A 12,938-nucleotide genomic window follows, 5' to 3' on the forward strand; every position below is an offset into this window, starting at 1 on the left:
ACAACCTCCCCTTCCTATTGATTTTTTTTTTAATTCATTGGATGGACTGAAAAGGAAGTACCTATTGACCAACGGTTAGCTAAACTGTTACTTCCTACAAATTACATGACTTCCTGAAGCTTAGACCTAAGGTCCAAAAGCCCCCTGAGAAATCTTCACCTGGTACCATTCATGGTGTATGAAGATAAGGGAATATTATTGTTCTATAAAAAATGATGAACAAGCTGATTTTAGAAAGGCCTGGAAATATTTACATGAATTGATCTTGAGCAAAACAAGCAGAACCAGGCAATTGTACACAATAACAGCAAGAATGTGCAACGATCAACTATGAAAGGCTTAATTCTTCTTAGTGGTTCAGTGGCTTAGAATCATTGACAGAGTATTAAAACAAAAGCTCCCTAAGATCAGAGGACCTTAAAATTATTGCTGTCTCCCATAGAAACTATATTATATCAACTCCCCTTTCAAGCATTTCACCCCAAATTAATTTTTGGATAGGGGATAGAAATCTCATTTTCTGGAGCTGCTTCATGTTGATAAGGATTATAGAGCTATCTGTGCCTAGTGGGGTTCAGACTGAGGTGGAGGAGGCATGTAACTTGAAGATGGAAGCAGCAACATTCAGAGGGGTGCTGGGTATTCAAGGTGAACAAAGAGTTGGAAGTTCATAGCTTGGAGTCTGGAGGAAACAAATCTACTAGTAGGAATGTTAGTTCTCAGGAGGTTGTGAAGAAGCTTCAAAGAAGGTGGTGTAAAAGCATTATGAATGAGTTTGACATAATAATTTTGGAATAGGTATCCTACAATTATTATGTGGGTAAGAGATCCTTTCTGGGCAAGAAAACAGGATAATCAGGTTAAAGTTATTCCCCTGGGAGGGTAGCTAATACAAATGGGGTAGTATCCAGGGTGGGGATGGTGACATTTGGGAGTGAGACCTTTGCAAAAAATGCATCAGGTCCCATCTGTGGGCTGCTTTAAGGATGCTGAGGGCCCACCCAACAATCCTGAATGCCCCCAGTGCCCACAGAGTTCCCTAGCCCCTAAATAAAGACTAAGGAGCTATCTTCCCACTAGCAGGGGTCACAGAATGACACCAAGAGAGCTGGAGAGAAAATACTAAGAGCAAAGTTCTCATCCTTGGAGTGTTGTTAAAGAAACACCTGGGAAAAATGGAAAATAACAAGAAGGAAAGTTAGAGTGAGGGAAAGAAGGATACAGGCAATTTCATCCTTCTCTATCCAGTGTGTTTCTAGGAATCCTGCAGAAGAGTACTTTCAGGTCCTCTATGGGTTCAAAGAAATATTTAGGAATGCCTGAGGGAGAAGAAGTAACAGGGGTAGCAGTTTTAATTCTAGAAACATGAGTCTAGCTGGGAGTAAACCTTCAAGTTTGCACCCAATTCTCTGAAGTCTCCAATCATAGTTTAGGAAGGACTCGCTTGAGTATGTGATTCATATTCTCCACCTTCCCAGAAGACTAAGGCTACCAGGCAGAATGGAGATGATAAGTAACCTTAAGTACCCCAGCCACTTTTTGAGTTATTTGAGAAGTGAAGACTAGGTCATTGTTGTGGTGTTCTTCTTTTTTATAATATATGATGATTCTCTGTGAGCAGGTTTCTTGGGAGGTTTTCTGGAGGCAGCCTTAGTTTCGGTTCCAAGTAATAATCACTTCAAACGCAGCCAGCTGATAAAATCCAAACATTTATTTTCTCCTTCCAAGTCTTGTCTCTTTCCTTGGGCCCAGTTAGCCTTAATAGAGACCTATCTCTCTCCTTGGTTCTAAGAGCTCTTGCAGCTTGTGCCTCTAACTCAGCTCCGACTTGTGGCTTCTTCTGAACTGACTCTCCTCCACTCCTCCACTTTTCAACTTACCTTACTGACTGAGCTCAGCTGTTTTAATGCTCTCTCAAAGGTTGACTCCTCCTCTGAAAGTGGGATTATGGGAGGTGTGAATTCACAAAGTTACAAAGTTAACTTTGTGTATCTCTTGTACTTATGAACTCCAATGTGTGAGCTCTAATGTGTGAATTCTTAAAGGTGCAAACACAAGCATTGTTTCTATCAATATTAGTGACATCGCCTTATAAGGATCTGCTCTAATGTGTGAACCAATAAGCATTGTATCAATTCCATTGAGTTAACACTAGGATTCTAACATCTCCCTTGAGTTATCACCTTGTTTCAAGTTCTGGCTCATAACAATTGTGGTTCTGCAAAGAGCTAGGCAGGCCAGAAAGAAGTTCCCACTAGTTTGCCTCAGGGATTAGAAACTGGCCTGAGGGTGTTTAAAACCACCCAGAAGGAGAAAGGGTGTGTCCCCTTTAATTTCCCTTTCATATTTAATAGAATTTTTTTTGCTGTAAAAAGTATCCTTTCTTTCCATATAGCTCCACAAGTGTGCAAAATATGAAAAACATATTTGGAGTCTGTATAGATGTTCATTCTCTTTCCTTTCCCAGTTCCAAAGTCCTAGTAAGGGCAATGAGTTCAGTTTTCTGGGCAGAAGACCCAGGGGGCAGTGGCTTAGCCTCCAGGGTGCTATTGAGGGTCACCACAGAATAACCTGCCTTTCTCCATTTACATAATGATCAGGGAGCAATTTAACAAACTGATAAATAATGATAGGCCTTTTGATAAAGAAACTTCATACCCCTGCAAGGGGGAAAGGGCCTAGAAGTTAGGAGTTTGTATGGTTGTAGCCAGAGAAGCCTCTCGAGTGGGGCTGCAGATCAAGAAATCATCTATATACTAGATAGCCACTTCCTGTCCAAATATGGGGGAGTGGGGAGGAGACTATCATGGAAATCCTGAGCTTATGGAAATGATTGTCCATGTTAATTAGTGTCCATGTTAAATTAGAGTTTATGTTCCCCTGATTTGCCCCTTCAAGAGCAAAAAGAAATTGTGAATCTTTATGCAATGTTATGTAAAAGAAAGCATTTTTAAGCTCTCAGGTAGAAAACCATTTTGTTCCCTCAGATACTTATACTGGGCTCATGGCTTCTACTGACCATTTGCTCTGATTTTAGAAATTTGCTATAAGAGGAAAGAGCAGGGATATGATTATAATAGTATCAAAAAAGTCCTTCAGGCTTCAGCCTGAGAGCACATACATGACAAGATAAAGCATCCTTAGATCTGTTTGACAACTGATCGTGCAGTAACAATTCCACCTCACAGCCAGACTCAGGAATAATTAGGTAGAAAACAAAGAAGCAGAACTGGGAAACTGAGTCAGAAGGATCCCTCCTTAAGCAAAGGCCAAGATTGTCATCTCAACTCTTGATCAGATAAGGACATTCAGGAAGGCATTCCTCTTGAGTATTTATGGCATTTTTCTCAATGGGGGATTACTGAATTAATGATCAGGCAATCAAAATCAAAACTCAAAAGATTATAAATTACAGTCCCAAGAGATTTTATCTCTACTAGCAAATTCTACTAATCGCACTTGAGGACTAGACACATTATTTTAAAAGTTTACCAGAACTTACACACATGAGATTTTTAACATGTTTTATATGTTTAACCTTATACTGATGCAAAAGATCAATTATAAAACAAGCTTATAGATTTTTAATAACCTATATATCCTAAACAGGCTCATTTCTCAGGGCCGATGACCTTGTTTACCCTGATGGTTTCAAGAAAACTGGCAAGCTTACAAATTAAGGGGAGTTGACAGAGACCCCAGAGAAAGGGCTGAGCTAGCTGTTGCCCATCTCAACTATTCTCAGTGTTTTCAAGGGCTGTGTTGTTTGATACCTTCCCTCACTCTGTGAAGGGAGAAAGGAGTTGCATATCTCATACTTGGAGGTGAGCTGATAAGACTTTCACCTCATCCCTCTTATTTCATACACAGTAAAATTACCAAGTTTAGGTTTAACATGATGACAATAATTCCAAGTAATTAATTTAGTTAAGAATTTTAGAATTTTCCTAAGTAATAGCCAAATAGTCTTAGCTATAATTTCTGTCCTCTTAAATAAGTTCCCACTTTGTTTTAGGGAGAAAACAAGACAATTCTTAAAATTGAGCTAGAACAGATTTTAAAATTGACAACTTTAGTTAATGAGATTCCCCAGATTCTGATTAAATGTTCTAAGCAAACTGAATTGTCATTTGGTTATTTTCCAATTTACACAAATCATTTATCTTTTGTGAGACAGGAAAAGGGTTAAGGTGTCAGTTTTCAATGACAGGGCTCTCAGAAGTTTGACTCTAGATAGCTAGAGTTTTTAAAGTAGTAGCAAATTGCTTTTCTGTTTTCCTAAAGTTCCCAAACTCTTCTGTTAACACTATCAGTGCAAATAGATTGCAATTTACATATCCTTTTAGTGGGCTTTAAGTAGAGCTGCTTTAAAATTGCTTTTACTATCATATCTCAAAGATTACTTTACACACACATAGAAATAATTTTTCTGTTGGTCACAACTGAAAAAAACCATAAAGTTATCAAATATGAAGCAATTATATCCAATAAAGCAGTTAACATTCATATAGCATGTTTTATGCTAAGCACTTTTGCAATCATGCTCTTTATAATAACTATTATTTCTCTTTACAAATCAAAAAACTGGGCAGAGATAAAAATAATTTGCCATAAATTACATAGCTAAAACATATCCACAACTGAAACAGAGAATGGTGGTCTTATCAAATGCAGAGACTGACTGACTTTCTCACCTCACACTGCCATGCTAGGTGGTGCTAAAGGTATGCAAATTCTTTCCAAGAAGTTCCTGGACAGAACTTGCTGAAAGCTGGGATGACTGGTCCAAGATCTCCTTTAAATGGTAGTTGTAAGGTGCCAGGGCTCAGGGAATACTGACCATTGGTCCTTCCTCCCTCCCCCAAAAAACAAGGTTGGGGAGGTGTTTGGGCAAGGTTTGGGCAAATGAGAAGAGTTAGCAAACAGAGGGACTTGGGCTATATTGATCTTGTTAGCAATCTCTACAACTGAGATACACTAGGGAGTCCAGGAAGTGGAGTGCAGAAGGTCCCTTAATATCTTCTGGGGTACTTTCCCAAAAGAGCAGAAGGACATTCCAGACAAGCTAGGAGTCAAGGAAGAATTAGCAAAAATTGCTAGTTACCTAGTTTGTTTTACCTTTTTTCTTTTCTTCTAGAATGGGGTAAATTCCTGGAATTATACTTAATATTTCAGGAATTTTTCTTGCAATCATAAAATGACTAATTACTAAATATCTTAATCATTGCTTTCAAAATTTTGAGAATCTGCTAAGATGTTATTTTAATTTTAATTAGCTAACTTTTTTGTGTAGCCCCCAGCTTAGCCAGAGCTTTAGTCCACAGGAAAAATTTAGTCTTTTTAAGAAATTTTTCCAGAATTTTAACTACATCATAGAGGTTTTTTCCTTGCTAGATGCATTTTAAATCTTTCCAAGTAACAAAATATAGCTCATAGAACAAACATGATACAGACATTCTACACAGAGTTGCTGACATAGACAAAATGACATGAAAGAAGACTGTCCCATCTTTGGGAAAAGCCAAAAAATGTTGTCAAAAGCTATCCTATAGCACTTTGTCTTCTCTGATGTCCCAGAGAAGGTGAAAGAGTGGCAAAGATTCTCCAGGAACTTTTGCCAAAAATTGCATCCCAGTCTGGGCATCCCCAGTCAAGGAAAACTTGCTGAGCATGGAGCTCATGATGACCCAGACAAGCCTTCTGCCAGTGACTTGGGGTGTTCCAACTATAAGATGTGGGAGAAAAAATGGGGTGGCTTACCTTGACAAGGAGAGAATCAAACCAGGGGAAGCCAGATTCTTCCTATATGGGCCATCAAATGTTGGGGTTGGGAAGGGACCCAAAGGTTGGGAGTCACAGACCAATGTCCCGAGATGTCGCAAAAGAACTTGCAGGCTTGAAAACATCTCCAAGTCAAGGGGCAAAGTTTATTGTAATTGTAATGCCAATTCAAGCAATCTAAATTCCAAGAGAATTTAGCAAAGAAATGGAAGCAAAAAGACACATTTTTCTAGTTCTTCGTGTTATAGATTTGCTTAATTTTATGGCCCAGAGGTAGGATCAAGGAGTGGTCTCTGGAATTTGATTATCACTGACCAACAGGCAGCAATGTTCATTGACAGATTGTTAGAACAATAGTATTCTTAGCTTGGGATGAGGGACCTTGGGGTCAGAGATTCCAAAGCCAGAGGACTTCAGAATCACTGACAGATTGTTAGAACAGAAGCCTCCTAAGGTCAGGGGGCTTTAAAATTATTTCTGTCTCCCCTAGAAGCTATATTATATTATTTTGATAGTCTTTACCACTATTGTAGTCAAACAAGTTTCTTCAAAATCTGGCTACATACTCTTCCCATTGCCAACTTCATCTCTTTGTTCCTGAATGTGTAGATAACTGGGTTCAGAAATGGAGTAAGAACTGCATCAAAGATAGCAAGAAACTTGTCTAGGCTTGATGTAGGAAATGGCCATGTGTAGAAAAATATTAATGGACCAAAGAATAAAACCACTACAGTGATATGAGCTGCCAGAGTAGAAAGAGCCTTGGAAGAAGCACCTGAAGAACGTTTTTGAACAGTGACCAGTATGAAAATGTAGGAAATAATCAGTACACAGAAAGATCCAAGAGAAATGAACCCACTGTTGGCAGTGACCATGAATTGCAATCTATAAGTCTCAGTGCAGGCTAGTTTGATGAATCGGGGAAGATCACAGAAAAAGCTGTCTAATTCATTAGGACCACAAAAAGGTAAGTTCACAACAAAAGCCAGTTGGACCAATGAGTGGATGAGGCCAATGATCCAGGCAACAATCAAAAGGAAAATGCACATTCTTGAGTTCATAATGGTCAAATAGTGGAGGGGTTTACATATGGCCACATACCTGTCAAAGGCCATGGCTATAAGCAACACCATCTCAGTGCCACCAAAAGCATGAATAAGAAAGATCTGAGCAATGCAACCCCCAAAAGAAATTAATTTACGCTTCCTGAAGAGATCACAAATCATTTTAGGGGCTGTGACTGAACCAAAACCTAAGTCTATCAAGGAGAGGTTGGCCAGAAGGATATACATGGGGGAATGTAAATGAGAATCAAAGGTCACAGTGAGCAGAATGAGCATGTTTCCCAGAATGCTCACCACATAGAGTACAGAAGAAGACACAAAGAGGAGACATTGAATCTCCCATGAATCAGAGAGTCCAAGGAAAACAAACTGAGATACTATAGAATGATTCTCTCCATCCATTGACTCCATTTGGCACCACAGGACCTAAAGGAAAAAAAGATGATACAGGAATCAGAATTCATAAAAATAATATTAATATCCTGGTTTAAGAGATATGTAGGTTAATAAAGTCAATTATTACCTTAATATGTCACAAACCAAGCAAAATTCACACAATCTCTGAAATTGTTCAATATTGTTTTTTCTGCTTGTACTTATGTCTTTCTGATGGACAAGTTAGGAGTATAAAGGAAGAATGCTAAGTTTTTAACAAACATCCCAAAACTCATCACATAATTACAAAAATAATTTAATTCAAAGGGATTTTTAAAACCATCTAGTACAACACAATCATAAGAAAACTGGTATTAGAATTAAGTAACTTACCCAAGGTCACACAATTAATGTGACTAAAGCACATTTGCAGCACAGGTCTTACTAATTCCAGAGTCCAGGGCTCCTTAAGCTCTACCTAAATATCTCCAGAAGTGAAAGAGAGGCTGTAAACAGTCATTTAATTGAAATGTGAAATGTTGGAATTAATGAGATAAATAGAAGCTAAATATGTAAATTCCAATGAATGATATAGAGAATAAAGATATTCAATATAGGTCCTGTAATTGTCCAAAATAACTCTGTGAAGTCACTTTTGGAAACTGTCTTGAATGCATTATTTTAAAGGATGCATGAGATAAATTATTTTAAAAGATTAAAGATCTTAAATGTTAACAAATCTTTGTTCTGAGAAAATTACTTGAATTTTAAGAAATAATAAAAAATCATTTAGAGTCAAGTAGGGTTAAGACAAGATGAATTAATGTCATTTCAGGTTAACAGCTTAGCTGTAAGTATAAACCAATAAGAAAAATTTTCTTTTCTGCCTAAATAAAGTAGTTCTGGAGAAAATTACAAATTATATTATTCCCAATGACATGAGACATAACTTGGAATAAATATAATTAAGCCTTTTGTCTAAAGTTTGGGGACAAGAATAAGGACAGAATGCCAAAAGAAATAGAAAACAAGCTCAGGAAATTACACAACCAGAAAAATATAATGAAACATACAGAGACTGACATGACAAATCTAAAGAAAATAACAAGGGATATTATCAGAACTATCTGATTTGGTTCCATTTCATAGCCTCCCACTGGGAAAACTGACAAAAATGGAAAATGTCAATAGTACATTAGTGCTTCATTGATAAAACTGTCAATTTGTCCAGTCATTATGGAAAGCATTTTGGAACTATGCCCCAAATTTACTCAACTATACATACCATTTGACCCATGCAAGCACTGATTAAATCTATACCTCAAACAGATTAAAGAAAGAAGAAAAGGACTTCTGTGTACAAAAGTATTAATAGTGGATTTTTTCATGGCAGCAAAGAACTGAAAACCAAAAGGATGTCCATTATTTGTGGAATAGTTGAACAAATTATAATATATGAATGTGAGGAATTATATTGAGTAGCATTACTCTGATCATCATAATGACAAACCAGGATACCAAACACACAAGACAAAACATCTTACCTATTTCCTTAACAGAACTGTGATAGAATGAAGGTGCAGACTAAATTCCATATTTCTTGGCATCGTCCAATGTGAAAATTTGCTTTTCTTAATTATGTATATTTGTTATAAAGATTTTATTATTCTTTTTTATCAGTGGAGATAAAGTGTAAATCAATGGAAAGAAAATGGATTTTATGAGGTAAAAAATATAATAAAATTTTCTATAAATAAAGATTTATCAGACTTCTTAAAAATTTTTTACCATGATATTTAAAGAAGTTGTACAAATATATTTTCAAAAACATTTTTAAAAATAGAAATCAACAAAACAAGTTAGTATTTCAATGTAATTGGGAAGTTAGAGAATGAAGATTGCAATAGGAATATGAAGTTAAATATAATATGAAAAACAATAGAAATATTACTTTGATCAACAGCTGAATGAGACAAATGGACTTGGGTCACAGGAGAAGGAAGAGATGAAAAATAAATTGATTTCAGCCAATGAGGAAAAAATAATTTCCTGAGCTAGAAGACATAAAGAAAGAACCAATTTCAGAGGAACCTAGGAAGAATTTTATTAACCAAGGAAAAAAATTAATAAAATCAGAAGAATAATTTATAAAATAAAAACATTGCAAAATCATGTAAATCTTTTTAACTCCTGACTGTAATGTTCAAGCTAGCTTTCTGGAGGTCCTCCAGAAGGGCCTTGGTCTCAGCAGGATAGACACCATGAGAAAGAACAAGAATAGAGTCCAAAATCTTTATTGTCTCTTACACAGTCTGTCTATTATATCTGACCCAGTCTCAGTCTGAGCCAGTCTCCTCCAGCAGTCTGACAATCTGCCAGTCTCAACCAGTCTCAGTCTGAGTCTCACTTTGTCCCCAGTTCTCCTAAAATACCCTATTACAATTTCATCATTACATTGTACTGAGTATAAGCCAATCTAGAGTGATTATATCAAACTAGAGTGATCATACTAGATATATGTGAACTAGAGAACCATTATCTCATCAATTCCACTGAATTAACATCTTGTTTCAAGTATACTTCTTTCAAGTATACTTCTCCAAAGTTCAGCTATCTACACTTGGCCATAAAAACAATTTGAAAAGAATAAGAACTATGATCAACTACGATTGCAAAGACCCAAGGATAAAACATGTTACCTACCTCCTTATAGAATTGTGATGGACTTCAAATGTAGAGTAGGTCTTATTTTTGGAAATGGCCAATGCAATAATTTGTTTTGCTTGATTATGCATATTTGTTACAAAGGTGTTATTTTTCTTTTTTTCTGATAGAAAGTATGCAGAAAGGAATGGAAAGAAAAGAAAATTTTAGTAAAGTTTAAAATTAAATGAAATTTAATTTTTAAAAAATATTAGCTTCTCAAAAAAAGGAAATAATTTTATCATGTTATTTCAAGAAATTGTACAAAAAAACACTTCAGAGATGTTGAAAAAAAAGAAATCAACAGAACTAAAGGGCCATCAAGTACATGTGGGTGAGAGGAAGGAACTCCAAATTATGTAAAATATATTTCATAATCATTTAAGTATAGGAACTATGTTTAATGTTCTGTGATATGTATTAAGGTTAGGGAAATGTTAATATTAATTAAAAAGGAAGATTATACCTAGTGATAAAAAGAAGAATTTGACAAAGTATGGGAAAGAGTAAGATGTTTTCTTGTTGTCTTTTCAGTAATGTCTGACTCTTACTAACCCCATTTGAGGGTTTCTTAGCAAAGCTACTAGGGTGGTTTGTCATGCCTTCTGCTCATTTTACAGATGAGTAATAAAGGCAAACAGGATTAAGTGATTTGGTCAAGGTAATACAGATAATAAGTATCTGAAGCCATATTTAAATTCAATCAGATAAATCTTCCTGACTTCAGGCCCAGCACTTTACCCGCCAAGTGACCCAGCTGCTCAATGAGACATATAAAGCATTTATAAATTCAAATGTGAATGTATTTAATTCTCAGTAAAAAGAAAAATGATTATCAAATATACTTTTTTAAATTACAAGTATTTCAACACCCAGGTGTGAATATTATAAATTAAGCAAAAATATGAATGAAAAATAAATGGAATAGCACATTAAAACTGGATTTGATTTTTTAAAAGAATATGATCAAAATTTTAAAATGAGAAATGAAAAGGTGAGATCACAATTAATAATTTCTTTAAAAATCAGAGACCGTTATATGCAATTATAAAGATGCCAGTAAAACTTGGAATATTAAAACATAAAACTATCAAAAGACTAAATAGAAAATCAATAACAAATAAATCACAGAAGAAGAAAAAATTACTATTACTAAGTTGACATATAAAAAGACATAATAAAATCACAAAGAAATTATGGAAGATTCATCAAAGAAAAAAAATTCCTATACCATAAAACTGTTTTTGAAATTAGATTCAATGAAGAAAATTTAGTCCTCTTTCAAAACTTACAAAAAACATACAAAGAAAAAAAAGATAATTATAGATCATTATTATTAATTATCAACATTAGACAATACTAAATAAGGTGCCACTGCATAATTCCATAATTTATCAAAAAATTAATCATTATTGTCAAGAAGAAAGGAAATTACAGTTTAAAAAAAAAAAGCACTGGTTCTGGATTCAGAAAATTAAATTTCTGCTCTTCATTGGATACTACTTGTGTGAACTTAGATATGTCACTTAACCTTCTTGGACATCAGGTTCTTCATCTGTAAAATGAAAAAGTTGGATTAGATGAATTCCAAGGTCCCTTTCAACCATAGTTCTATGATCTTATGATATTTACTAAGAAGGTTTTATATCAAGAAATTTTAAATGGCTCAATAATGATTCAATCAGCAGATAATGTATATGAGACAATCCATAAATATTACATGATTACATCAATAAATGCTCCCCAAACTTTAACAGAATGACAATTTTTAAATCTAAAAAGTTTAGGCACAGAAAGCTTTTTCCTTAACAGTATAAAAAGTTCTTATTTCAAATCAAGAATTAGCATTTTATTTAATGTAGAACATAAGAAGCTTTTCTTTCAAAGAATCATAACAAAGTGGGACTTTTTTACTCTCTCTAGTGCTGATATTATATAAATATCTTCTCCCATTACCTGCTTCACATCTATCTTACATAGAGTTGACCCTTCTCCTTCCCAAGGCTAACCTTTCTAAAGCAGAAGTGAATCCTTTCTATTTCCAGCAGTTTGATCCCTCTATCACATCTGCTCTTACAAATCTTCAATCTTTTCTTGTCAGTTGGTGAGTTTCTTGCTACTTACAAGCCATGCCGGCATTTCCACCATTTTTAAGAAATCCTCACTTGATTCATCCATCCCCAAATGCTATAATCCCATAGTTTTCCTCTTTTTTGTGACTTAACTCCTTTTTGAAGGCTATCCGCAATTGATGTCTCCACTTTTCCTTTCATAGTTCATAACTCTCTACACTCTAATAGTCATCATTCAATTGAACCTTTTCTTTTACCTCTCTTTGTATTTCCAGTGTTTTAGGATGGTGTTTGGCAAATAGTAAGTGCTTAATAAATGTTTATAGACTGACTAGATCTGTCTGTACTTCAAATTATTAATCTGCATAATGAGAAATAGAACTATATGATCTCTAAAGTCCCTTTTAGTTATAATGTATTAGATTAATTTATTTGAAAGGTATGACTTCGTTGTAGTTCCCAGGGAATTTCAAAGACTTTTTCTGAATTATATTCATTTGTTTTATCTGAATAGCAAACCAAGAAGCAAATAGCAAACTGTTTCTATAGCACCCATGCTCAGAATCTCATCTTCCATCATCAGGGAAATAAGCAGTTGAATAAATTGTCATTAGCATAGTCAGCAATAAAATTATTTGATTCTCAAATCATTTCTAAGAAACTCCCTCTCACATTCTGATTCCAGGTTCCAAAAGCCCAATTTCCAAATATATGTTTTGCTCCACAGTCTAGAACCTTACTGATTTGACTGTGGCTCTCAGATCCTCCTTCCTTATATTGTATCATTGTGAGAGGGAATAAGATGCAGTGGATGACATACTAGATTAAGAATCAGGAAGATCTACATTCAAATCTTATCTCTGACACTAAATAACACTAAACTAAGTCACTTAATCTTTCTAATTTTCATTATCCAGAAAGTGGAGGTAATAACATGTGCAGT

General features: G+C 35.1%; 1 protein-coding gene across 1 annotated transcript; it reads right to left on the bottom strand.

The window, feature by feature from the left end:
- Positions 1-6,314: 6,314 nt before the first annotated feature.
- LOC100914876 (olfactory receptor 4F3/4F16/4F29-like) lies at positions 6,315-7,247 on the bottom strand. Its single transcript, XM_003759262.2, has one exon. It carries the CDS (start codon positions 7,245-7,247, stop codon positions 6,315-6,317), a length of 933 nt encoding a protein of 310 aa, XP_003759310.2.
- Between the last annotated feature and the right edge of the window lie 5,691 nt (positions 7,248-12,938).

The sequence above is a fragment of the Sarcophilus harrisii genome, chromosome 2, assembly GCF_902635505.1.
Source record: "Sarcophilus harrisii chromosome 2, mSarHar1.11, whole genome shotgun sequence".
In the NCBI taxonomy this organism is placed as follows: domain Eukaryota; kingdom Metazoa; phylum Chordata; class Mammalia; order Dasyuromorphia; family Dasyuridae; genus Sarcophilus; species Sarcophilus harrisii.